Source organism: Dermacentor variabilis, chromosome 4, assembly GCF_050947875.1.
Source record: "Dermacentor variabilis isolate Ectoservices chromosome 4, ASM5094787v1, whole genome shotgun sequence".
Taxonomy (NCBI): Eukaryota; Metazoa; Arthropoda; class Arachnida; order Ixodida; family Ixodidae; genus Dermacentor; species Dermacentor variabilis.
The window spans coordinates 77108306-77135863 of record NC_134571.1 but is presented as its reverse complement, the minus strand read 5'-3'; the positions used below and the strand labels follow the sequence as shown (position 1 = coordinate 77135863).

At 43.1% G+C, this 27558-nt stretch overlaps 1 protein-coding gene across 2 annotated transcripts; it reads left to right on the top strand.

Annotated features, from left to right (window-relative positions):
* On the top strand, nt 1–27558 carry LOC142579399 (adenosine deaminase-like). 2 transcript variants are annotated; one of them, XM_075689536.1, is made up of 9 exons: nt 1–219; nt 5017–5078; nt 12515–12637; nt 20636–20865; nt 22371–22495; nt 23274–23521; nt 26582–26708; nt 27176–27276; nt 27347–27558. In XM_075689536.1, exons 1-9 carry the CDS (start codon nt 172–174, stop codon nt 27480–27482), a joined length of 1200 nt encoding a protein of 399 aa, XP_075545651.1. In that variant the 5' UTR covers nt 1–171; the 3' UTR covers nt 27483–27558. The 2 variants fall into 2 exon arrangements, with proteins under 2 accessions (XP_075545651.1, XP_075545652.1); XM_075689537.1 differs by lacking the exon at nt 5017–5078.

Genomic DNA, 27558 nt, shown 5'->3' with positions numbered 1-27558 from the left:
GCTGCTTGAGAGCCTTCGTAGCTTTGTTTCGACAGTCGTGAAACCACGGTCACAAAAAACGCGGGCGTATTAGCTGCGTTCCAGTTTACTTATATTGCTGTGCACGCAAACGCACTGCACATCATAACCGTTTTCTTAGCTGAACCTGGTAGTCACGGCGGCCACACGGCAATGAGCTTTCTCAAGCATTTCGATCGGTCTCTGATTCCTCGGACGAGGGTAAATACCTGACTTTTGTTAATAATTGGCAAAATATTTTTTTTGTTCTATTACCTAACGCAGAACCTTAATAGAGCGAAAGCTATGCTTTTTTTCCTGTAAATTGCCGCGCCAATAGTATTCAGTGGTAGGAAGGCAACTTAGGAAGCCTGTTGCTGCAAATGAGTTTCAGGTCACGGGCTCAATCCCAGCCGTGGTGTCCGCGTTTCAGGGGTGAAACTAAAAAAAATATCTCTGGTAATCAGATGAAGTTGCATGTTAAAGAACCCCAACTAGTCAAAATTAACTTAAAGTTGCCTCACTATGCGGCATGGCTCATAATCAAATTGGGGTTTTGGCACGCAAAACCCCATACTTGAACTTTTGTAGCCACAAACATATATAGAACTGTAAATTTTCTGATGTGTAATGTTACATTGGCAACGTACTTTCAATAATCGCGTGAGAAAGATTTTAGATGTTCGGTGCATTCATGGAACCTTGAGTAGCTCCAGCTCGTTCCCTGTTGCCATGAGATAATGAACACTGGATGAGTTTCTCGGCTTCTTATGCATAAGCAAATCGCAATATTCACAGCGGGCTCCCCTATTCGACAGCAAAGTATCGTTAACCTATACCCTAAACTTAAGGTTGGTGAACTGAATTTCTTTGTGTTACTTTAGTTTTGTCTTAATTCTCTTTGCCAGCAATATACCACGATAAATTAAGGTAATTCGCAACTGTAACTTCGTTTTTCCAACTTCAGAAAAAAAATGTAATGTGGATTTATCTAAGCGCTATATTCTTGACCATCAGCGAGTACAATTCGTCACTCCACTTTCCAGTATTGCATTGCTGTATAGCACAGTATTGCTGTGCTTCGAAGTGCACTGGACTTGCGAAACACTTTCGTATTCCACCTAAGTACCTACTCATCCGTAAGTTGAATATAACCGGCGGTTTTAACAGGGTATTTATGTCAAGAGAATAACGCTACGAACACACTGAGGACCATGAGTTCTTATAAAATAGCATTCTTTTGGAACTACAGACACATTCAAAGGACTACCTGTCTGTCTATTTAATGGTTTTCCCGCCAACATTTTTCACTGTGTAAAGCATCGTCTAGTGGGAACAGCATCGGGTTCTTGTGCTGAAGGAACAGGGTTCGAAACCAACCGTTGGACCAGCTTGGGTCACTGGGTTGTGCCACTCTTCGATGGACCTCTTTCGCGCTAGCTTACGCTACTCTGTGAGTGAAAAATTACTGATTAGAGCTGATTGGTTCAACATCGACATTTTGAACAAACAGCGCAGACGAACAGGCGGGAAGCAATCTTTTTTCGCTTTTTATTGCCTGTGTTCGTCGACTTGCTTCCCACCTTTTTCCTGTAGATATTTCCGTCCCTTCAAATCAAACCACGAGTTCTTACTCAGCACCCGTGTTGTCGTGTTCCTATAGTCCCGTTTGTCTGCGATGTTTGTTCAATATCGGTGTGTGCCAGTGGGTGCGTGCTCCTCTTCAAGCAACATTTTTGAAGCCAACTTGGGTCGCTGGTTATGTGATGTTCTTCAATGGACCCCTTTCAAGCCAACTTGGTTGACCGGGTATTTCTAGGTATGTGCCCCCCTTCAAGAGCAAAAAAATTCTACAGAAGCACTCTTACGATGACTGTCGATGGTAAGGCGGTTAACACTGAATCAATATAGTGACACAACGTATGGCCACCATCGAAACGAGTAATGTATAAGGCGTGTACCAAAGCGGGATTCCTCTTTCGTCTTTCCCTATGAACATTCAGCGCCATCTAGCGCTGCCGTCACGAAGCCTGCGCGTGGCCTCCGAAATGTAGGGCGCACGGGTGCGTGCGAACACTAAGAAGTGCATCGTACGGCAACCGAGCTTCTCTTTCGCGCTTCTTTCTGGACACACCGCGCCATCTAGTGGCACGGCCGAGAAGTTCGCACGTGGCCTCTGAGACAAGGAGAGTGCAGGGTTGCCTGTGAACGCTGAAAATTGTTCCCTCGACTGCCGTACATTCAATGGCACATACTCAGTGACCCAATTTAAAGAGATGCTCATTAAAGAGTGGCACATACCCAGTGCATTAATGACGCAGCTCGATGAAACGTTGGCGTGAAATACCAAGTGCATTTGAGGCGCAGCCTGCTAATGCTGTCCTTGAGAAACCCTTGCAACGTGGGCTCGTGTCCGCTCAGCATCGGAGACACAACTCTCTCGCTGGGAACCTGGAGGCCAACGCCTCGGGATCGAACGCACACTCACCAAGCGTCACAGCGAGATAACCGTGACGTGGGGAGTTCAGAATCAATCCTAAGACAATTTGACGCCATGCTTGAACACTACAGACAACAGCTAAGGAAATATCCCCCACCGCACGCGCGCCGAAGCAGTTTTGCGGAGGCAACTACAGACAAACACATTTCCGCGCCCGCATTATATCACACTATATACCTCGCGCAATCCCCTCAACAATGCCCAGATTGCAATGCTCCGGCCACGCTGAGCCACGCTGAGCCACGCCACTTGGGCCTGAGAGCATATGAGTGCAAACGTTACAATCCCCAACCCCACCCCACAACACTGGGAAGCTTTGCTGCCTAGCGTCAACTCCCGGGACCAGCTCGATCAAGTACCCGTTGTCGAAACGTCGTCATGTCGCCGTGGTCGTGCCATTATTGTCGCACCAGCTTGATCATTCGACCCTCGTCAAGCTGACATCAAGTCGACGTCGTCATACAGGTTTCATGATACAGTCCTCGTTACGTCATTATCGTCATACACTAGTCACCCTCCCATTGTCTTGATGCCGTTTTCGAGGCATCATATTCATTGCGTAGTGTCATACCATCGTTGTTGGCATACCGTCTCTGCGATGCCGTCGCGGTCATCGTAACATGGTCGTCATTGTAACTTCGACATCCGACTCTCGGCATGCCGTCATTGTGAGCCATCGTCGGCACACAGTCGTCGTCTTACCGTTTTATCATTCCATTGCCGTCACGTTGTCGTTTGACCACCGTTATCATATGATGACCAACGCCATCATATTGTCATTATCCAGTAGTCCACATCCCATCTTCTTCGATCCATCGAGTCATTGTTCGTCATTCTATTCTAATCATGCTGTCGTCATTCGATCGTGATTATGAGCAGTTCTCTTACCATCGTCGTCACTACGTCGTCGCCAGACAGAATCAATTATGCATCCGTTGTCATACCGTCGTCGTCATACCGCTGTGGTTGCTCAATCCTCGTTATTCCAGCTTCATCCAGTTATCAAACCATCGTCGTCAAGCCATCGTCGTTATCATGTCATTATCGTTACACCCCCGTCATCATTTAAGGACTGACATCTGATTGCCATCATGCTGTCATCAATACACCATCTTTGTCGTCCCATCATTGCCATTCCTCCGCCATTCCATCGTAACGTTATACAGTCGTCGTTATTCTGCCATGCTCATGGGTGGCCTGGGCAAGTGAGTGCCATAGAAAAGTGGTGCGATATCGGAGACTCGCCACGGTTGCTTAATGGCTATGGTGTGGGGCTGCTAAGCACAAGGTCGCGGGATCGTATCCCGGCCATGGCGACTGCATTTCAATGGAGGTGAAAACACCTGTATACTTATAGTTTGGTGCACGTTAAAGAACCCCAAGTGGTCCAAATTATTCCGTAGTCCCCCACTACGGTGTTCCTCGTAATGAGGTCGTGGTTTTGGCATGTAAAACCCCATAATTTATTTTTTTACGATATGGGGACTATATGGCATATAGCCGAAGCTACGTGAGTCTGAGAATTAGCGAAGACGCAACATTACCAACGTGTCCGTTCAGCCAACCTTCTTAATTAGCACTACACGTGGGAAATATTTTTCACTAAAGGAACAGTTTATCACTCCATTGCTCTAATGCTATTCCCATTACCGATTACAGTCAACGTTAGATGAGTTCTACCATAATTTTTATTGTTTCGCACAGGAATTCTCTTTGGCTTTGTCGCGTTCCAATTTCATTTTAAAGATTTTAGAACGTGTGATGTGGTCGGCAGTGGCACTCATTACGTGGGAACCTTTCATGCATTTGACCCAAATAATAAACAACAAAAACAAAAGAAAAACACACTGTTTACCTGATATTGAAGAATGTTTTGGATTTTGTGCTTTCATACAGCATAATAAAAAGCGCTTCACTCTCGCGGAAAACAGCACTCTATTGTAGCAGCCGCTGATTCAAATATGCTTAATTGAATTCTGAAACACACACACACACAAAAAGAATACTTTTGCGCTCTCTCGAGATAAACTGCCCAATTATACCGGTGTTGTCGAGGCGTTCGCATGTTTGGCAAAGACAGCTTTTCTATTGGCGGCGTTTATGATGTAGAAGTTTGTAGCAGAACAATTAGCGCTAAATTGGATATTGTGACACTAAAAAGTGATACGGCGTGCAGCTTTAAACGCACAACGTAGAATGTCGCCTGCACCGCACGCCGCGTGAAAGGTCTCGGGGACACTATACTAACCATCCATTCATACGGCGTATGACGCATAAGACTCTCGCAAACGCTTTGAAATAGTCACTATGTGCACGGTAACTTGACTGGGTTGCTGTCTCCTCAATGAGGGAGCATAGTTGGACCATTGTCGTGGCGTTTCATTTATAATCGTGCCTGCTTTCACCGTCGCAAAGTGTATTGAGGGATGATGTTGTACGGCGGGAAACTATCGCCAACATACATCTGATAAAGGGATATCGTCATCAGGTTACAACTTTTTATAAAATGTTTTCTGCAGGTAGAACTTCACCTTCACTTAGATGGCTCAATACGACATGAGACGATATGGGAACTCGGACAGTAAGTATACATTACTGAGGAGAGTTATATCTGCTTTAGAAGTGTTACTGTACCGTTGAAAAACAAAATGATTGACCGTCTATATCGGGCAGTATTACCTCAATGGAAAATTGTATTATATTCTAGGGAACTCATGCTAAAGGGAAGAAAAGGGCGTTTTTGAGAGCCCCTGAACAATGATAATGCTAGTAAAAACTGGCTTTACTCATTTACATCAAAATATTCTCTGTTTTCCAACAGTAGAAAGAAGCGTAATGCATCGAATGCTGCAGCCTAATGGCATTAAACCTGCAATTAGAAATATTGCTTTTAAAGAAGCACATAGAAAAGTGATTGTCAAAATACCAGAATCAAGCACACCTGGGAGTTAAAATTCAACATCTCAGCCTAACGATTTGCGGGGCCTCACTCTATACCATGACTGATGTTCGGCTGTTGATCTGTGGTGGCTCCATCACAAATAAATTGTTCGAGAGTTTTTGTTTGGCTGCGTAAATAGGAGGAAAACTTTTAGCGGTACTCTATGGAGAAATGAAGTAGTTAAGAAACTAGCTAGGGCCATTTCAAAATGGATAAAGAAAAATATTACGTTAACCACGGTAACACATGTATCAAACAAAGCGTAATAGGTGCGATTGTGATAAGCACTACTTGCAACATGGTGCCCGTGTTCTACGAGGCGTGAGACTGCGCGGTGCCATCTCCACACAAAATGCTTGTAAAGTGAGTCCTTTTTCAATTGCACGTATTTGTTTTTCCAATTTTTAGTTTGTCAGTGCCACCGTGCAGTCGCGGAGCCCCTTGTATCATGTGCACCATATATGTATATACAGGCTGTCCCAACTAACTTGAGCCAGAGTTTAAAAACATGCGAATGCCCCGTATCTGGTCAGATCCATGGTAATGTTGTTTTCCGTCGCTTGGAGATAGTCAAATTATTATTTTTTTTAATTCCGTCTCATTATATAATTAGTTTTATTTCTTCCCCTAAAAAGATGATCAAAATTTGCGGTAAGATTGATAGGAAGTTGGCCCAGGCTGCCTCCATTCATGCTGGGAAAGGCTGCACTGTTAAGCACACGCCCCCGCATGTGCACTGTATAATGGGAGTTGTTTACGCGCTTCCATTTTCCTGCGGTCACGTCTACACTGGCTAAACAGGTCGATGCCTGAACATTAGATTGTGTGAGCATAGGCGCTCGCTAACTGGTAATGCCTACTCACATGTCGCGCGGCATTGCTCTGAGCATGGGTGCACTCCAATCTATGAAAACACCACATTAGTTTCCGCGCATAGATATCAGACTACGTGGGAGATTATTGAGGCCTACTATATCAGGGAAAAAGGATCTCGTTATGTAAGATGTCATCAGTAAATTTATGTGAGAGTGAATTTGAATTTTTAAACCACCTCGTAGTGTAGTAGTAGGTTACAGGATCTTTCGTGTTTACCTGCGTACTGATAATGACGCCATCGATGGAAGATCACGTGGCTATGGGTTGCAGTACATAAGTTTGTGTATGCCTTCGAATAAAGTTAGTTGTGAGTTCAGCGCTGTGCTTTGTGTTCCTGCCTCCTGTCTTCGTCGTCTTGCGCTGCCCCTTCAAGATGTTCAGCCAGTACCAACTCGCCCAAATGTCGATTCTTCTGCAACATTACCTTGGGTCTGTCCAGTTACGTGGCATTTGCATAATATTAAACTCCGGCTAAAGTTAGCTGGGACACCCTGTATACGCCACATGTTTATATTACGCCGCCGCGTCACATGTATAAATTAGAAACTTGAGGACAACTGTATGCAAAGCCAACTTTATTCTTGAATATTTTAGAGCGCTTAGGTTTAGAGATACTCGCAATTGAATTCGACACTCAGTATACTACCTAGGCATTCATGGCCTGGTGTCCTGACACGAAGACAAGCCCCTCACCTGACGCAGCTTCTTGCAAACCAGTATTCAAGCAGTCTAGAACTAATATGTTCCTAAGTGCCCTGAAGAGTAAAATGTATGACTTCAACATGTAAAAGGAGTACAGCTAGGCAAGTTGGTGTGGTAACATGGTGAAACATAGCCAAAAACAAAACACTAACAGAACAAACATCAAGACAGTGTGTTGTCTCGTTTGTTCCATTTATCTCCGTCCTTGGCGCTGTTTGATGACATTCGTAATGTACTGCGGGCGCATATTCTTGAGCGATCGTTTAACAGACAAAACACAATGGGTATCAAACTTGACCTGAAGAGCGAATGTAGGTGGTTGTCTGTCACTCGAAGACGCTCTTAATATCACCAATCCCGCTGTCTTACGAACGCAACTTTCAAAGCTCAGCCGAATCATCACCGTAAAGGTGCGTTTACACTAGGGGAATTTTCCATCGCTCGAGTAGGCGAGGATCCCATCGGCAGCAAAATGTGCGCGTTCAATTTGGTACCCGTCAGGCGCGACGAAATGTTCATTGCCGCACAACAACTCCCACGAGATGCACTGTGCATAAATTTAAGCTCGCCAAGCCACCTCTCGCCACATTTGCCCAAATTTATGTTTGTGCAAGAGTGTTTGGCATATGTGTATATGCAGAAGGACGAAATAAATTGCACATACAATAAAGGTAGCCCTTATATTACGTGGGAAAATACGATGACGAGCTTTCATGTAGATTATGCCAATCTAACGCTCGTTTTCGAAGCTATGTGAGGCTAAACTTCCATAAAACGTTTCATTATATGCTATAATTTCGCCCTGTGAATTCCTGCGTCCTTGGCGCAAATGAAACTGCCCGGCGCACATATACAATCTCACGCACCCACGCTACGCATCTTGAGAACCTTTACATCGCCTTGTATTTCTCATTTCTTGTAATGCACTTTATGTGTCGCTCACTTGTTGGTCAATCTCCCGTTGTGGGAATATGCTGCAGCACAAAAATCATCACCACCATCATCATCATGAACAAGCGCCGATGATCTGAAAGAGCTATGTTGCGTTGGTACAATACGCACCGCTCGGTTCTTGGCTAATGCTCTGTTGTGAGCAAGTTCCATAGTATCTAAATCATCATCAACACGCGGTGACCATCTCAAAAGACTAGGCAGTGTTGACACGTCAGAACTATACGTGTGATTGTGATTTACTGGTTAGAGCATCGGCTGCTGTCCTGGGGGACCGAAACTCGATCTCTGCATCGAGTACGTAATTCATTTTTTTTACGCACCCAGTGACTCAAGTTTATCCGATGGTTGGCTTGGAACCCAAATGCCTCCCCGCAACAGCCCTATGCTCTAACCCATTCAACCAATGACTATTTATCGACCCGAGTTGCAGACTATTTGGCAAGACAGCAGCAGCCAGTACCAAAGGCCAGGAACGTCTGGCAGGGTTCGCAAGGAAGGCCTCGCTTCAAAATGCCGAGTCACTCTCGCATGTCGTTCGCTCCGTACAGGTTCGGAATCGCGAACACTTGCACCGTAGCTACAAACACGCTAGGTAACACCACCACCATGTCCATCGCACTCACAGCTACAGTGCGTGCATGACGCTACTGCCGGTCTCAACTATCGCTATATAGGCCACGACTTGATGTAATTTCTGCAGCGCGAAGCACTAAATTGCGGAAAGACAGGTAAAAAAAGACGAAGAAATAGCAAGTGAAGGACAAAAACGAGCGCCACCAACTGGGTCTATCGGTCTCAAGACACACCTATATATGCACAAGGTGATACGGTTGTCAAGTACTGCGTAAGAGGCATTAGTGACATCGGTAGATTAATAAACCAGCAATAAAAACCAGACATGATTATGGTTTGCTTGAACTTAAACCAACTCGCGCACATCGCTATTCTTAAGAAGGCCGCGGCGTCAGTGGCGCTCGACAGATGTGTCGCACCATACTTAGATTTACACACTGCATAATAAACCGCGTTCTTACCAACAGAGCAATAAAATTTGCAACGGATCGGGATGACCACGGTAATTTTCCTCACCGAAACAGTACAGATCAAGAAAAGGCGATATAAGTGATCAAAGTTAAAGCCTGATTTCGCTCATACTGACACTGCAAGTCTACAAGCAGGCGTAATCCATAGCTGTTCAGAGCAAGCGTGCTGTATACTTGCTGCTCAGATTTCTCTTCACACGAACCACGACATGGATTCCCAAAACACCAGCAGATTTCCCTGCAAACCGACCATGACTGCATAATTTTTAAAAATGGCTGAAAGGATGTTTCATGTTGTTGTCACTTGGAACATATGGCATGTATCCACGAGGGGAGATTGGCTATTCGTAACGGGATATTTACGAGCGAACTTCCATTCTTATCTTCTTCGTCCGCTCGTACTCCCGAGTTTCGATTAACCTACCACAAGCGACGCTTTTCATTTGTGTGTGTCGAAAATCAGTCCCGGACCGATCCCCGGGACGTGGATTTCCCAGTCTGAACGGTGCTTCAGAGCACATGCGGAATAAGCGCGGGAACATTGTACAGAAACTACCGTTTCAGCCACCAGCGCACATAACGACATACTGAGACATAGCGCAAACAGACACTAGCACCTGGTGGTCATCCCAGGTTGCTTCAACGCGCATCGCCAACTATGAAACTTGACTTTGGTGTCACGGCGCTTCACTGCACACAGTTCCGCGTGCACACAGAATTAAGTGTTCAATATCTCCCCTTTTCCTCTTCCTATTTCCCTTTTTACTTCCCCTAGGCTAGCAAACCAGGTGCTCCTCTGGTTGACCTCCGTGCTTTTCCTCTCCTTGCTGTCTCTCTCTCTCTGCCTCTCCGAAGTCTCAAAGTTTTATACTGCTCAAAAAATGGACAAGATCATGACATATGTGCAAACGAGCCACGACGGTCAATTGGCAAGACTGTTTCACGCGTCCCTAATCCCGTTTCCAATGTTTATGCAGCGATTGGGAAAGAATTAAAAATTTTCCGCGAAAATTTCTGTGCGTGTACGCGGTAGCGGGCTAGGCGCATAGGTTTAAACGACATGACGCTGATGCCGGTAGCCAGCATGGAAGACAGAGCTGAAAAATGTGGACGCAACATAGCTTCGGCTATGAATGTGCTTAAAAAACATGGGTACTATCCATGCCATATGTACTATCGTGCTCAATATGAGCTGCAAGACGCGAACCATGACCGAAGCTACGCTCTCTCGAGAAAAAGAAAGAGGTAGAGGAGATTTCACCGTTCCCAAAAGGCGCATACCCCCGTGTTTTAAGCTGTCTGCTTTGTTCGCGGAGCGACAATACTGCGGCCCGCAGAGCCGCCTGGAAGTTCCAAGCCCTTAGCGCAGCGTCCTTCGTCATGACGCACGCTGCCCTAGCTTCGGAACTATTCTTTTTCTTTTTTCATCCGTTATCGACAGCTGCTCGATCGGCCAGCGTAATATTGTTTCGCGAAGAAAGAAGACGACGGAAAACAGGGCGGTATGTGCGTTGCTCAAATAGCGACACCCTCTCTACTTTTTCACGAGAGGGTTGATGCAGCCACGTTTGCGCGTTGCAGCTCATACTGAAGGCGATGGCACATTCAAAAAGAACTGAGTGACTCCAATTTCGAAAAGCGGAAAGAATTTTGCGATTGGGCCCTGTTAAAAATATAAGGGAAAGACTCTTTTCAGAATATTTTGCACTGATGAGACCCATTTTAGCAGTTGTGGAAGAATTAGCACTCTTGAGTGTCGATATCTAGAGAAGCGAAAGCCCTCACTGGCTAAGGCCACACGAACACCAAGTTCGCCGGGTTGTAAACGTCTAGTGCGGAATTCTTGAAAAAGGAAGTATTTGGGCCATACTTTTCTGAATCCGAAAATAGAAAATATTTCCGGTGTCAGCGATAACTTCTGCTGTTGCCGCCACTGCAACATTTGCGCTGTTTGCTTTAAAGACAATGAGGCGCCGCTGCTTTTTTCCTTCAAGTTCGAAGGACCGACTCAACAGAAGTTTCCCCAACAACCAGTAGATTAGGCGAGGATAACAAAGTTTTAGCCGCCAAGATCACCTCAACTAGCCCTATCATTCTTTTTATTTTGGGTTACACTTAAAGGCGACGTTTATGCTAGGGAACCGGTTAACATCACCGACACGAATAACGTCATCACGGCCGCCTGCAGCAGCATCCCTCTAGGCCTGCTAGGCAGAGTTGTTTGTAGACTCAATTCGCGAGCGCTTGATTCAGTGTGTCCCAGTGGAGGACAAGTGCTCTGAACACTGCAATCAAAAGGCTTACTTTCCATAATAAAAGTGAAGTATTTTGAATATCTATCAAAACTGCTAAAAACGAAAAATAATGTAAGTCTCTGAATGAATATGGCGTACTCGAGCTAATTAGTAACAGGTATACCACACCAATTATAACCTTAAGAGCTTGAAGCGAATAATTCCAGCATTAGGAACCCTTTATCCTTGGAGATCGTTAGGATTCGGGTCCATTTTTGCTGCTGAGCACGAGGACGCGAGTTCGATACCAGGCCTCGACGGTTGCATTGTGATGGGATCAGAAGGCAATAAAGAAACACTCATGCAGCATTCTTTGAGTTTAACGAAAAACCCCAGGTTGTCGAAATCATCTTTCATAGGAAGTGATTGTGACTTTGGGATTTCAATGCTGTGCCGGTTTACAGCTCTTGGTTATGTTCAGCTGCTGCAACTACATGAACCACGTACGGTTACCTTTGTCGACAGCAAACATTGTGCAATTCTGTAATAGTTCCTCGTCGTGAAACACTACTTGAAAATGTGTAAGGGCATTAGAAGATGAGGCCAAATGTATTACGCTGCAAAACGCGTCGGGAAAGAGAAGAAATCAGTTCTTTCTCTCTCTATTTTTCTTTTGGGGGGGAAAGGGGGCAGCCGCAAGCATGAGCGCCACTCTTGACAGGTCCACTTTGCTTCAAGACTGACATGTTATAGACAATAAGCTACGTTCCAAGTAGGGCTTATCTTTATGCCAAAACTCCCGCCTGAGTATAACTATATAGCATGTCGAGTGTTGATTTCGGTGGCGAATATTCTGGAAACCAAACGCTCTACAAGATTGAAACAAAACGAGGTTTGATTGCGATTGCATCAATGTTTCTGACATGAACACGTACCATAGACGCAAAATTTAAAAGCTAAATTAGGATATTTTTAAATATTGTTAACTCTTCTTCTTTGCGAAACTTTATGTCTATGCGTGTAAACCGCCTGTGCTAATAACATCTGCCTAGTTAGCATAGCGTTCTTGTTAAAATTACTGGCACTTTGACTTTCAAGACACTCTATACGCACATTTTACAGAAAGTAACGGTTCCTTTTTCTCTTGTTTTACTGTTTGCGTCCTTGAAAAAAAACTGTGTTTCAGTTCGAATGTCCAGACTCATTCATTTGACTGTTTTATTGGATCGCATCTCGCAACTGAATGTTTTTTGTTGTTTTTTCGTAGGAAAAAGAAGATTGACCTCGGGGCAAGATCTCTGGCGGACCTTCGCATGAAGCTCATTAAAACGGACTCTACGAACTTGAAAGATTTTCTTGACCGATTTGCGGTATTTATGCCTACAGTTGTGTAAGTACAGAAACATTTTTGATTTTTTATTTTTAAAGTTAGGAGCACTGCGTATCATCTGTCTGACTTTTCTTTTTCCGTGCACTTTCTGTTAACTGTAGTTTATATGTTCGATTAGTCTCACACTTTCATGCTCTCTTGCAGAGCCTGTTGCTTCCTTTCTTTTATGTCTTGCAAACGGACTTGGCTTAGTGCACAGCACTAAGCTAAGTATGTGTGATCATTTCACTGCTATTCAAGGTACAGGCTTCTGGGACATCGATAAAGGCAGCGCACTGGATTTACCCGCTCTCAACAATGCTATGTCTGATAGAGATATCTGTAATAGAAGCACTCATGGAAAGAATGCCAAAGTAAACTAAAGTAATATTGCTGATAGCACAGCTAAAGAAATGATATGTATATGAGCCGCAAGTCTGAAATTATTTCCTCCTATGCCACACTATCTAGGGAATCCTTCTTTACTACGCTTCCTTTTTCTTGGGTTGTGTGAGCGGAACAGTGGCGGCGTTATTTTAAAGGGAAGATTTTTTCTGCAAACACATCCAGACTTTTTCGTAACCGTGGCTGCTATCCAGGTACGTAGCCAGGATTTTTTTTCGGGGGGAGGGGGGCAACCTAAAGTAACTTTCCTATGTAAATGAGAGGGGTGGTACCTTTACTAGTAAAAATGTGAATAATGTCCACCGTTCGCCATGAACACGCGTAAAGCGGCAAAAGAGAACTGAAATAACTTGTATCTCATGGGTACGCCTGTGAGATATACCTGTCCCTTACTTGAAAAACAAGTAACCACATCAAATGGACTCGCGCCACGAAGAAGCGCAGGAATAACACTGCCAAGAACAAGTAAACAAGCGAAAGTGTAAAATAAAAATTTCTAATAGCTTTTTTCCAATTATCTCTGTAAAAATTAAATATATATTTGCGGAACAATCACAGTTTATCTGGGTCCCTCGTTTATTGTTCTACCAAGTGCCAAAACCGACTCGTATAGTTATTTGGGAAGTTGCGTAACGATGTCTGGCTGCCAGTCCCGTACAACCACCTAGAGAGCAGGACGCTGCAGTTCTAGACGTGCTGCGCCCACCTCGGAAGGTTAGAAAAACACCCACATAAGCCCAGCAGAAAAGTGGCTACGCCAGGTGTCTCGACCTATAAGTGAAGGAGCGTCATTCAAAACACACGGAATCCTTCTGCACTTTCGGAGCTGCTTTCTGTATTTTCTTTTGAAATAAAAAGAGATTGGTCCATAATATTTTTACAAACAACGGCTAAATTTGTTAGTTTTCGCCTTTCTTCCTGTTTGCCTGTTGCCTCGGCTCTCTCCTTTAATGGATCGCTTAATTACTCAACTTCTTGGTACACTTGTTTCCAGTTACTAATTTTGGACGAAAAGTGCCGTATAATTAGGGAAAGACCAGAGGAGGTAACGGGTGACATTGAGACTGCTTTTGGGTTTAACATGGTTTTATTTTACACCTAATCTAACCCATATCATGGGTATATCGTTCTGAGGATCTTCCAGCGTCGCGGCGAGCCATCACTCGAGGAAATAATGAAGCAAAAGAAAAAGTTACACGAAAGTGGCGTTTTCTTCGGCTGCATACAGGCCGGCTCACTACGAACTGAATCCCTTTCCGGGTCCCTGGATCAGTCAAAGAAGGTTCAACTAACGAAGCAACAGCGATGCACGTGACCGTTGCAATAGATGGTGACAAGTGAATGCACCTCGAGTTAATCGCGCTGGCAACGAATCGATGAGAAAACTGTCCTTCGCACCGTAGGAGATGCCGATAACTACCGCCATAAAAATGATTGCAAAAGGCATCAAAATGTTAACCACCGAATAGCTGTGAAGTCTCAAGATTGCTTTATCGATGCTTTAGGAATGTGTGTGAGGAGTGGTGGCGCGGGTGCTGCTGTCTTGTATAATATATTTGCGTATCTTTCTCGCAAAGAAATGAAGTTAAATTTACAATATTATGTAGTGTGTAGCAAATGAGGAGAAAACTGCAAGGAGCATTGGCAATAAAATCTTGCGCATCAAATTGCTTGTCATATATGGTAGCTTTTCATTCCCATTACGGTAAGAATGCTATACTTCTTGGAGCAGCTTGCATATTTACATAATCAATTATTGTGACTTCTTGAATATGTAATCAAACTAAAGTGTAGCATGGCTTCAGATGTCAACCAAAAATCAGATGTGATGAATATGATACATCAAAGGTGACCTAAGCATAAGTACAGGCAGGGAAGTGTTCGAAAAAGACAAACAAGCAAGCAAAACATAAATTGAGAATGACAACATCCTGTTTGACATATCCCTTCCATGCACGTCGATTTTGCATGCGACTATGCATATACTGGCACAATGAAGCAACTACCTGAAATCAAAGCTTTTTCCTGCTGAAGGGGTTAAGATGCGCTAAAGTAAAAAAAATGATCGTACTTCGCAGAATATTTGCCTCAAAAGAAGTACATATATGTTTGGGAAGATTAATACATCGCCTCACTGTGCACTCTATCTTAAGTCCGGAAATTTACCATGTGCAAAAATGCTTTAATTTTATTTTGCCTTATAAAAATTATGTCTACAGTAGCAACGAAACTAAGGGGCTTTTCCTTAACACTATATGTTCACATCCGCCAATTGATGAACAAGTGTTCTACTCAGATGCTCTCAGTTCTTTGCATTGAACACATCTCTGCCTCCACTAGCATACTTCGTTGGCAAGTAGATTGAGTCACCCTAATCAGAATATCAAATACCTGCCAGAAGCTTTGATATGACTATTTCACAGAAGGAAAAAACCACAATTTTACAATGTTAAAATAATTTTCAATTTCAAGTGTCTCTCCGTCTTCTAAGACGTAAGGTGTGCACCACGGTGTACACAGTTAAAGGCCTTAATCGCTCCCTGCTTTCGCTTCGGGAGGCACGAGCAGTTCTAATGAACTGGTTTCGTGAGCATGCACGTAAACGATAATGACTTCTTAAACGTTGGATTCTCTTCTCCCAATACTTCCCTTTTCTGGAACCTAAAAAAAAGCCATACTTCTAAAATTAGGTGTAAAAAATAGATAAAAGAGAAAACATGAAAATCTGCCTGCTTCATGTAAGCATTTAAAATACAGAATCACAGGGGTTTGTATTTTCACCCTTGCATTGCTGTTAAATGTAAGCCATTAAAGCTGTTAAATGTATGTAAGCACCCAACCAAGCATGAGCTGTTGCTTTTTGTAGTGAACACAAGCGCGGTGCTCATTGCAAGTATGTATCTTGTCACTAAGAAAATATGCAATTTCATTGTATCACTATTTTTTATCACATGGATACATTTGTTGAGAGGCAAGAGAAAAAGCACTTCTCACAAAACTAATCAGCTTTCTTTTGAACACATTGCTAACCTTTCAATGACACTCAATTGCTCCTATGTATTTGTCTTCAGAGAGCATACTTTATTTTGACTTTCCCATCAGAGACATTACATAAGTATAGCATGTTAAGATGACTGCCTAGAGCACGTGAGAATTTTCATCTTGGTGCGACATACTGTATTTTGATTTTGTTGACATTTAGTCAAATGGTACAATATACCCACATTCTAGTTTTCTCGTCCAAATTGCATGGCAATGTATCTTGATTCTTTGGCGTGCGCTCCTCTGCACTACGTGGAGTCGCGCTGGGCTGGCTGTTTTACATCCTTATGTACTTGCATAAAGCGGGTGCCTGAAAAATATCGCGTGCAAAAGTCAACACGAGGACATGGCGTAAAACAACGTCAAGACAGTTAAGGTCATAGCACTAAAAGAAAGTCTTAGCTCTTAATCTTCCTAACTGAAATGCATGCGAAACATCCAAATGACTGCAAGAGTCAACTGCTGAATTAACATCAATTTTTAGATTTAAACAAAAAATAAATAACCGAAAGTCCATCCTCTTCCAGCACCAATGTTAAAATACTCCTGCTAATAAATAGAATATTGGTCATTGTCAGATGTCATAAATCTGTCATTAGTCTGGTGTGTCACAAACAGCACTTGTGGCACATGCTAAGTACGCGCCCAGTGTGCCCCCCCCCCCCCACACCATCTCTGGTTGTGCCACTGCTCAAGCCATATTTTGAGGCTCATATCTGCAAGCATAATGCTCAGTAGGGATGAAAATATGGTCCTTCAGTTAAATGGATATTACTGGATGTGCCTATAAGAAAGGGCAACAAGACTTGTTATGGCAGGCTTACCCACATTTCAGTATTAATAAGAAAGTTCACTGCAGCCGGCATATAAGCTTACTATAACGCAATAACTTATTTTCATTTATTAGGCGCGCAGTGGAGTTCATTTTTGACAAACTCAAATAGTGCTACACTTTGAAATCTAGCATTTTACATTCTTGAACGCATGTAAAAGTTGCAGTTAGACCGCAGCTATTAGTTTATTAGACCAACTCTTTGTTTTGTGTACGAGAGATGACTGGTAACACGGAATTAAAGCAACGTCTTATTTTGATACTTTATTTCTTCACTAAAAATATTAAAGCGATAAACACATTTTGATCTGCCATGGAGTTGCAAGATGCAAACATTACGCTTGTAACCCCCAGAGGAAGGGTGATTTAGATGTTCATATCACACAACTCTGAAACGCAAACTGATGTTAACAAATGCACAGGCATGACCAAAACAATAAGCGTGTGCAAAGCGCCCCTGCAGTTGTAATTCCACACATCAGCCGTAATATTCGATGCCGATGCATAACTAGCTATTTGAAAATTCACTGGATTCGTAGAGATAAGCATCCTTTCAGATCGCATCGTGCTCGAAAACCTCAACAGGAGACATAAAATCAGACATATAATCACATCCATTTCAATACATGAGCAAAAACTGTTCAGTCTTGGGGCTGAACACCATGAGAGCGATTTAGTGCAGGATGGCGACAAGCGACGACTTCGAGCGACAAAACGGGCCGTCGCTTGAACAAATCCCTCGGTTCTAGAAATCTAGAATTCTTCGATCGTCGCCCGAAAGTGCTATGAGCGACTAGCCATCAGTGCGAAGCCGGAGCTGGATGTACATCACTCAAATACTGCGATTGTCACGCGGAACGAGAAAAGGATTGAATTTTTATACGTGCAAGGATAAGAGCCTACTACAAACCTTCGGAAATATTTTATGCTACCTTTTACTGTAAAAAGCATCAAATTAAATTACTAAAGCACGAGTCACGCTAGTTTTGACGCATATTTGCCGCCCTCATATCGGCAACACCGGTGAGACGTCGCTCAATATCGTCGCTCACACGGAGTACGACTTGTATACGAGCGAACGCGACAGCGATCTCCATCGCATCGTTTGTAGCTTTCGCGCGCAAGATCGCCTATATGGCGTTTATACTTTATTCAGCACAAAACATGAATTCCTCATGCGTTTTCCACAAGTTCAAGATAACGCGCCCAATTTACCTCTTGCAGCATGCAGCTGAAAGCCTGCGGCAAAGTTTCTAACTAGCACTGTCGCTGCATGTAACTTCAGTGTCGCAGATTACTTATGGACGAGACACCGTGAAGCGCGCGGCTTATTTATAACGAAAACATGCCGCCAGCAAAATGACGCCTTCTGCTATGTGCCTCCTTATTTCAACAACGTTCCGTACACAGTAGACTGCCAAACTGAATAAATTCAAACACACAAAACGCACGCTAAGCACGCTCCGCATAGGCTCGGAATTATGGGCTGGTGAACAAACCATGTTAAGCGTCCTCTCGCCTCACGTCATATTTAACATACCATGGTTCTGGCAGCGTTCGCAATTTTCAAAGCTCTTACGGCAAGCGGCAAATGATAACATCACATGCAGTTATCACGACGACTGGCTTTTTTGATTGACCTCGAGAGACACAGCGCGCTTGCCTAGTCCGTTGTCAATCGCGTCGGCAAAGCGCCGCGACGACTTCCGGGCGATAGCATGTCATATACGCAGAATCTGCACCTAAGTGAGAATTCACTTACCGTGGAGGATTTGTCGTTATATCCAATGCATGACGAACGACTGTCGTGTTTTCGTGGCGACGCTAGATGGCTTACACACGATCTCCATTGGATGGCCTTCGTTGCTGCTCGCTGGACGGATCACCTTTTTCCGGTGCTGTGCTGTTCCACGATGCGGTGGAGAAACTCCGAGTGAAAAAGTAGAGTGCTCGCTCCGCGTTCCGATGAACTGTGGCGGCGTGTTCTCTTAGACTATTATATATATATATATATATATATATATATATATATATATATATATATATATATATATATATATATAAACAGGCTTTCTGCACCGGCTACATCATCCAGCGGTCTATAGCGAGCTCGTAGATCATGGACCGTGGGGGGCAAAAACCGCCGAAGACAAAGAGGTTTTTGCTGTATTGATATTGGTAGTGCGTTCTTTCGCACGTTCTTCGTTTTTTGGGCGGTCTAAGCAGTTTATCCGCAAACCCAATCTCCGATTGTACTCAAAATACTTTGATAGCTCAAAATTCTCTCTTTATTCGCTATCGCTATGTTTTCGTCAATAATATTCGTGTTTTTTATCATTGCTCTGTTCTAAAGTTTCTTCATTGGCCGGCGCCGTCACACCTGGCTCTCGTGAGAATTATAGCATTGCACTGAATATACTGCCACGGGAATTGCCGACTGCGAACGGCGCTGACGTATAGTTTTTCGAATTCCAGTCCGATTATTTGCCAGTTTTTCTTGACTGTGCCGCTATACTAACGAGTCGTATGAGACTCTTGCGTATACCACTCTGCTCGTACACACTTGTAATTCTGCATGCTCCATGTCTAGAGACTAAGATGTTGCTTATTAGTAATATGGGGTCAGTGTTCAGCGTCTTTAGGAAGACAGCACTGAGCTTTACGGCAAATTAATTTTCGCGGTAATTTAGAAGTTTATAAATGTTTTTTTTTTTACGAATTGTTAACGAAACTTCACTTAGAGATCTTCACTCTTCATCCAGGCCCTCCTGAACTTTAGTCAAAGGAGCAAATTGTGGAGCATCGCACTTCACAACCCTGTTCTCGCCCTGCTTCCAGTATCAAAGATAAACGCCACAAGCAACAAAATGATCTACTTTCGAAGATGGCATTTAGCAAGGAGCCTTTAACATTGAATCTAAACAGGTACAGGTAAAAAAAAAGAACGATGGAAATGTTCTTTGGCAATGACAGAGGGAATGAGGACAGAAGACCTTGGGTGTTTTACGAAGAATGAACTCACACTTAGCACTGACGGTTGATGCGTCTTCTCACTTGTTTCTCTTTCAAAGCTACAATTGACAAGTTGTGACCCTCAAAAAAGCGACACCGTCGCTGAGTTCGCATTGTTCATAACTTGACGTTTACAATGAAAAGGCACCTGGCTTGATATTATTTCAATGAAATCATTATTATTTCACTTTTTGTTTTATTATTTGAATAAATTCACAAAGCAACTTGTACGCTAGATCAGTTTGTAAGTATAGGTACCGGCAAAATGTTGTAGCGCCCGTATCTTAAAGAAGGGCGATCAACCAGTGACGCAGACCTCCTTCTCAAGAATTGCACCATATACTGAAAACCTTTGCTGAATCTTCTCTGTACGCGTGCACTCGTATTTACTATTCACTTTAGTTGAATTTTACTAAACTGATCTGTTTATATATTAGCCGTGTCTTGAAGCTTGCTGAAGTATATACAAGGTATAGGAGGACGCACCTTTTTAAATGGGGGAGGGGGTTTTGCTGGCGTTATTAAAATAAACAAATAAGTTGAAGTTAAACCAAGGAATGGCACTAGTGACTCATTCTCACGTAAGAAAGAGATATATATCAAAAGTCACACAGCGTCGTAAAGGATTTATGGCTGCATTTCTTTCTTTTGTTTGTTTTTGTTATTATTATTAAATCATTATTTAAATTTGCCGAATTTTTCATTTACATATTATTATTTTTTTGCAGGGGCGATTTGCAAGCCGTAGAAAGAATCTCTTACGAACTGTGCGAAGACCAGGCAAGAGAGGGCGTTGCGTACTTCGAGGCTCGATATTCTCCTCATTTCCTAGCGTCGAAGCCGAAGCACGTGACACCGAAGCAAGTCGTCGAAGCGGTCAACTGCGGCTTGAGCAGAGGAGAATGCGACTTCCAGATAAAGGCTCGATCGATTATTTGCTGTGTGACCGGCAACGATGGTACGCGAACTGTTCTATGAATTCCCAGATTACACATTTTTAACTGTCTGGTGGCCACAAGCTTCTGTCGAAAGTTTTGTTACGCATCTGCGGGCCTGATAACAATTGATTTTTAACGTTATTCTTTTTAGTTCATCTTTTTATTCCGAATATAACAAGACTACCATAAGACGTAAAAATATTTGTACGTAATAACCATATTTTTCTCTTGCCTTATTTAAGTAAAAAAATGAAAAGCTTAAATTTTCTGACAGCTTTATCATTGCTTTCTTGTCCTGTTATTTTTTAACCGACTGTGTAATTTTCTTATCTGCCGATTCCTTTCTATATTAGTTTTATATATATGTATAGGACGATTTGTAAGAATTTTATTGCAATACCGAAATAAATAATTTAAAAGAATGCCGTTTTTAAATTAGGTTTACTTGTTTTTTTGTTTTTATGCTGTATTGTTTTTTTTCTTTGTACTACATATTACTGATAATCTTTACACACTAACAAGCCATGTTTCACTTTTCGATAAGGTTGAGTTAGAAATAAAAGCATACTTGAGAAAGTTTAGCTCGTGATAGGGTTGGAATGAAGCCTAAATTTGAAGTCACCTGGTTAGCTCAGAAGTTTTAGACTGAGGATAACAATAGTTTACCATAATTCTATCTCATACTATCGGACGTGGCAAATTTTCATAAATGAATGATTAGAGACAGAACACATTAAGCTGTAATATTCACGTTAGGAGTCTATGCGCCGATACATTTCTTCAATACCTGGGATGTGATAAGAGACAGTGTGCGACACGCACTTTCCTTGGACTATTATGACACCTGCAATTTCTTGAGGCATGAAGTGCAGAGGCAACGCGTATGCTTGCATTATGTCAGCAACCTTGCGTTTGTTGCTCAGTGGCTATGGTGTTGGGCTGCTGAGCACGTGGTCGCGGGATTGAATCCCGGCCACGGAGACCACATTTCGATGGGGCGAAATGAGAAAACACCGGTGTACTTAGATTTAGGTGCACGTTAAAGAACCCCGGGTGGTCAAAATTTCCGGAGTCCCCCACTACGGCGCGCCTCATAATCAAAAAGTGGTTTTGGCCCATAAAACTTCATGTTTAATTTTAACCTTGCGTTTTCCTTTTTCTCTCTCTTTCTCTCTCAACATCTACATGTTTGCTGAGCTAAACCGTGAGAATTGTCATAGTGCTCCGCTTAATCGGATTCTTGAACATACGCTCAAAATGTAGGAACGCAATTCACTCCTTATTGCACGCTTGCTCTGGCAGTTAATACATTAGGAAGCCTTAACTCTGAACATAAATCATGTCATGCCATTTAGACTATGAACTCCCCTCGTGTTTCAATTCCAACGCAGTTCACCACCCCGTAAATTTCACAGCCTCCACACGTCAAGCTTAAGTCACGTTAAAAGAAGCCTACTGTGATGTCTATTGTTTAAAAATGAAAATAACAATAACGTCTGCTTATTTTTACAATTTTTATTTGCAGTATGGTCCAAGGAATGTTTGGAATTTTGCCAAGAGTACCAGAATAGAGGCGTGGTTGGCATCGACATTGCAAAGGACGAAGCGATGTTACCCGAATTTACAAAGGGCGAAGTGCAGGTTTACCAGGTACGGCCACATTGCTTTGCATGTTCAGTGTTCTATGAGAGCATTTAAGAAGAGCTCTCAACCGAGAAGATTGGTAACATTATTTTGTCCAGAGCTTCTAGCAGCTCGCTCTTCTCGAAAATTGAAAGCGTTTTTTTTTTCTAATAGCGCGGTGTTGAACTTTGAGTTTCAATTATTAATAAGGAGATAAGCTTGCCACACATTTCCGTTTATTCTGCAATACAGTTCAGTAACAGAATAATACAGTACGGCAACAAATAGTCGCGAAAAATTTGTAGCAACAACGCAAGTATATCAGAAGGAATCTGTAAGCGTACGCCAGGTGAGGAATGAAGGATGGTCTACGTTAATACAGAAGAGGAAGTATATTTTTAACGCGAGTTGCGATATCAAAGCATTTCTACATTGATCTAAAGAGGAAGGCAGTAGTGAGAAAAAGCAGCGGGAAGTAAAACTACATGAAAGCTCTAAATTAAGCGCACTGCATAAAGCACGGAACGCTACAAAACTGTGTGACATTGCCATGTACACGCCTTCTCAATCGACATCAACGTAAAGATGTTATCATACTTCTCCATAAAACTTTGGCACACCTTTTTAGGTCGACTTCTCTGTCTTTCATGACAATAATTTCTATCTTGACCTACTTTTGAGGCACCTAGTCAGGCGATTGAACCGTTACGGCAGCCGTTCTTTGTCAAGAAAGCTTTTTTCCTGAAGCAATTTTTAGTGTGTCTAGGTTTGAATGCTGTTCTTCGTCCTTCTTGTTTCACTGCAGAGAGCAAAGGATCTAGGCATACGCCGTACGGCACACGCCGGCGAAAGTGGCACTTACAAATCCGTCATGGACGCAATGACGAAGTTGCATTGCGAGAGGGTGGGCCATGGGTACCGAGTCTTCGAAGACACCACCGGCCAAACGTTCAAGATGGCGCAAGAGAAGGACCTACACTTCGAGACTTGCCCTTACTCTAGCGTTCTGACTGGTGGCTGCCCTCTGAGCTCCAAAAAGCACTCGATTGTCAGGTGGGCACTTATATTTCAGGAAACGCTAGCTAATACTCTTTCATGAACCTCCGTGTTCGGGGTCTTTCTATATGCACAAAATATGTTTTTTTTTTCCTATATTGCGCTCTAGTCTCCTATTCCATACCCCATATGCACATGTGCCGAAAGCTACAGTGTGTCACCCGTATCATTTTCAACGGGGAACTGCCGACGTATCACGAGCGGTAATTAACAAACTCTGCGAAGGTAGAGAGATGGAGAAATTCTATTAGTGAAAATAATTTTGTCTGACTGCACATAACTTCATGCATGCTAACCAGCTTAGGGGCTGCAACGGGTAGAGAAATGTTCTAGGAGAAGGAGGACGGCAATAAATAGAATATAACTATGGGCGACACAAAAAGCTATGATCACACCGTGTACACGCAAGTAAAAGAAGACAGTGTGGATCAAGATATCCTGCAGAGTATTGATTAAACTGATGTCCCGCCCACATGAATGACAATCGGAAATCTGAAGCTTGATTTTGCTATGAAAGAACAGTAAGAAGACCTAGTATTCTCTGTACCTCTATCGGTTCTTAGAACATTTTATTCATTCGCGAAAACTGCCAGTCTGTTTCTCTCAATAAGGTCGACATCATTATAAATTAATGCCGCCAGTTAGGTGGTGATGTTTACCGGTAATTTTTTGGAGCCACTACTGAGTGGTGTAAGACGAACGCGATACTCTCCAAGCAACGATGCTGCCTGGGTAGAACGCACAGCACCTGACGCGAAAACAACGTGGCACCCTTTTCTTCCTGCGAATATGGGTAACCTTCGACAACAAAGGGCTCAGCACGGCACCTTGTGACATGTTATTACTGCGAAACATAGTGTAAGTTCGGTCGTTCGGAGTGGAGAGCCGCCTTCCTTGGAAAACTTGAGCGGCGTCGTGTACTTGTTCTACATGCAAAATGTGCATGCGCCGCACCTGAGAAAAGCCATAAACCCTGCAGTAATCCCACTACCGGGTCGTGGTAAGTTTTTTGTCTCGCCTGTTTTCCCACGTATTAGAGAGAGAGAGAGGATGTCTCAGGTAGTTGGATTTGGATCACAGTCCCTGAGCGGGAGATCCGGATGCTCTACTCATTTCGCCACGGATGCCGACAAGGCATGAGTGGATATCGACGTTACCATAGTCTATCTCTTGTGATAACAACTGGCCCCTTCGTGACGTCGCATAACTGCAATTTTCTTTTTTAACCAAAAAGGAGCTGCGCATACGCCTGTTTAAACCATTGCTTCGAGGTTAGAACTTAGCACTGCTCTGAAATATGCACAAAAGAAGTAGCGTGCCGAGCTAGTGAGGCGCACGTATGCCGTAAAGCAAGTACCGCTGCTTCTACTTAACCGCCGACTTATGAGAAGCGCGTTGGCCTTCTCATAACGCGGTTCCAACACGAGTTAGAGCTGGTCAAATTTTTCGCCGCTTGCATGTTTAGAACTTATTTGTGCAGTCGGCTGTGCGTGCCAGCAGCCGTGCAAGTATCAGACTTGTACAAGTTACAGGAAAATGTAACCGATTACACTTACAATTACTTTATTCAAAAATGTAATTGATTACAGTTACCAATTACTGCCCAATGAAACTACATAATTATTCAATAGCAATCATTACTTCTGGGTTAATTTTACCACGTTACTTTCTTGCTTCTGGCCCTTTCATTGCTTATCTGCACTGACAAGTGCTTCTAAAAACATTCTTTGGTCATCCTTCCTCGTTTTTGTTTTGAATACATCAGCCGCGACACTGAAAACCTGCTCAATGAGGAATAAGGGTGGCAAATAAAGGAAAGTTAGTTAGTTTGCTCGATGTGCGCGCTGGGAGTAGGGCCGTGTTGTAACGTCTAGGGATCTTGTGCTCAATATTCAGGTCACTCGGCATCTGGGTCTTCTACGAAGTGCAGCGCTTCATTGTTGCTGTGACTTGGAAAATACGATCCCGGTTGGGCCAATGAAAAGCCGAAAGAAATTGGCCGTATGTGGTTTTCTGGCATTTACGTCCTAAGTGGGCCTTCACTATATGAGACATACTGACCTGTTCAGTTCATCGACCAGCGTCGGAGCGTCAAGATGGAAAAACTACTGAGCCCCGCGTCTGCCCCTGTCCGAACATGCACAGCGACGCTACTGCATGGCACAATCAGCTGCGTGGCACAATTTCAGGCGTTGTACTGCGACTCTCACCAAACTCAGGTTCTCTAAGCTGCTCAGCTCGTTATAACTTGTCTCATCAATAAAGTAACTGGTTACGAGTGATTGGTTACATCGAAATGTAATTGAATGGCAGTGAGCGTTACCGAGCAAAAGTAATCGGTAAACTGCACAATTTAAGAAAAAAAATCAACTTAATTGCGGGTGCCCATTTACGGTGCTCAGCTTTTCCCGTAGACATAATTGTTTTCGGCATGGCCAGGACAAGTGCGAAGACAGTTGCATAACGATGGCAACACGGTGTTCACGTGAAATCTGCGCAGCGAATGACTGCTTCTTGACGTGTCCTATCAGCTTGTTTCTCAAAATTAATATGTTTATGTCATTAACCTGCAACCTAGAAATGTCCCGAAATTTCATGGTCAGTTCCCTCATTTCAACTGATGCAACTTTATGTCTGCGTGAACCTTTTAGCCTGCTCAAGAGATTGATTTAAATTGTGCACTTTAAATGCAATATGAAAGCGTGAAGGTTCTGTTGCGCAAACTAGGGTGCGTTTACTTCCAATAATACTTCGTGTAGTAAACCAGTATTTTTTTTCGAACTAGATATATATAAGAGAGAAATTTTCTCTGCTACGTGAACATTTCTGCGTTCTAAATTTACAGTATGGTCTGCTAAGCTGCAATGTTTCGGAGCTGTTATATAGTACGGGGTTTTCAGTGTTACAAACAAGTTCCATGAGACACCAGTTAAATGCTCACTTCGCGCATAATATTACATGAAAACGCTTTTTTTCTGTGGCGTACAGAGCAACCAGAAATTTCGTCGGCATTTGCTTTCTTCTCTGCTTCAACAACACCTCTATTGCGGTTTGCAGGTTTGCAGAGGAAAACGCCAACTTCTCGATAAGCAAGGACGACACCACTATTACCGGCAGTACATTGGACGATGAAAATGAGTTTCTCAGAGATCTTGGCCTAACTGAGGCGCACATCATTCGGGCGGTGGGTTTGGACATTGCTCATCCTTCGACTTCTATCTGTACATTGTCATTACTTGTTGCAGCAGCTTGTACACATTCAATAAGATATACAAGTTTTACGTTGCTTTTCATTTAATATGGCCGTGCAAATAGCAAAAGTGAAAGTGGATTCCTCGGTATAGGAGGCCAGGAAAAGAATACCAATAATTGGGAAATAAAAAAAGCAATGTCAGTCTTATAAACGCAAATCGTTATACAAACTTTCGCGCAGACTTGATATCACGAACTTATATTTATCAACGAAGAATTTTCGGACAGGTTAACAGAAGTTACGTATGATATTTGCTAGCGAGCGGTTTTGTTTCGGTTTTATGAGCTGTTTTTCAAAAAAGAAAGGCATATATTGTTGAGTAACAGATTGAAAAGATAATTCTTATTGCACTTCTTTTTTGAACGTTACTAATAACCGCCTTATTCTCTCCTGCTTAGAATTTAAATGCGGCAAGATCGTGTTTTCTGCCGGCAGACGAGAAGAAAGAACTGCTACAGCTCCTCAAGGAAGAATACGGCATCTGTCCAGTCAGAGAGGCGTGAGTGCAATAAAGATGTCTCCATTTGTTGTTCCACTGGGTTTTCTCTTAGTACCTTATGTACTTACAGGGAAAGACACCGCACACGGCCAGTACAACCTGTACAGCCAGCACGGCCCCTACCGCCGTGGCCACCAAAAAACCATGGACCCACTCGTAAGAAGCGTGGCTTGCTGGCAAGACTACTATGTTGTGAACGTTTTTGAGGTGGCACACTAAGGCTTGGGATATCATGTGGGGATGTCTGAATACAATAAACGCCACACGACAATATTTTGCACA

Bases quoted from the DNA above. Each gene is read 5' to 3' on its own strand.
- LOC142579399 (XM_075689536.1), top strand. From the start codon at position 172: ATGAGCTTTCTCAAGCATTTCGATCGGTCTCTGATTCCTCGGACGAGG. The intron at 22,496-23,273 runs GTACGGCCACAT...GTTTCACTGCAG, and splicing joins GCGAAGTGCAGGTTTACCAG to AGAGCAAAGGATCTAGGCAT. The intron at 26,709-27,175 runs GTGGGTTTGGAC...TCTCCTGCTTAG, and splicing joins AGGCGCACATCATTCGGGCG to AATTTAAATGCGGCAAGATC.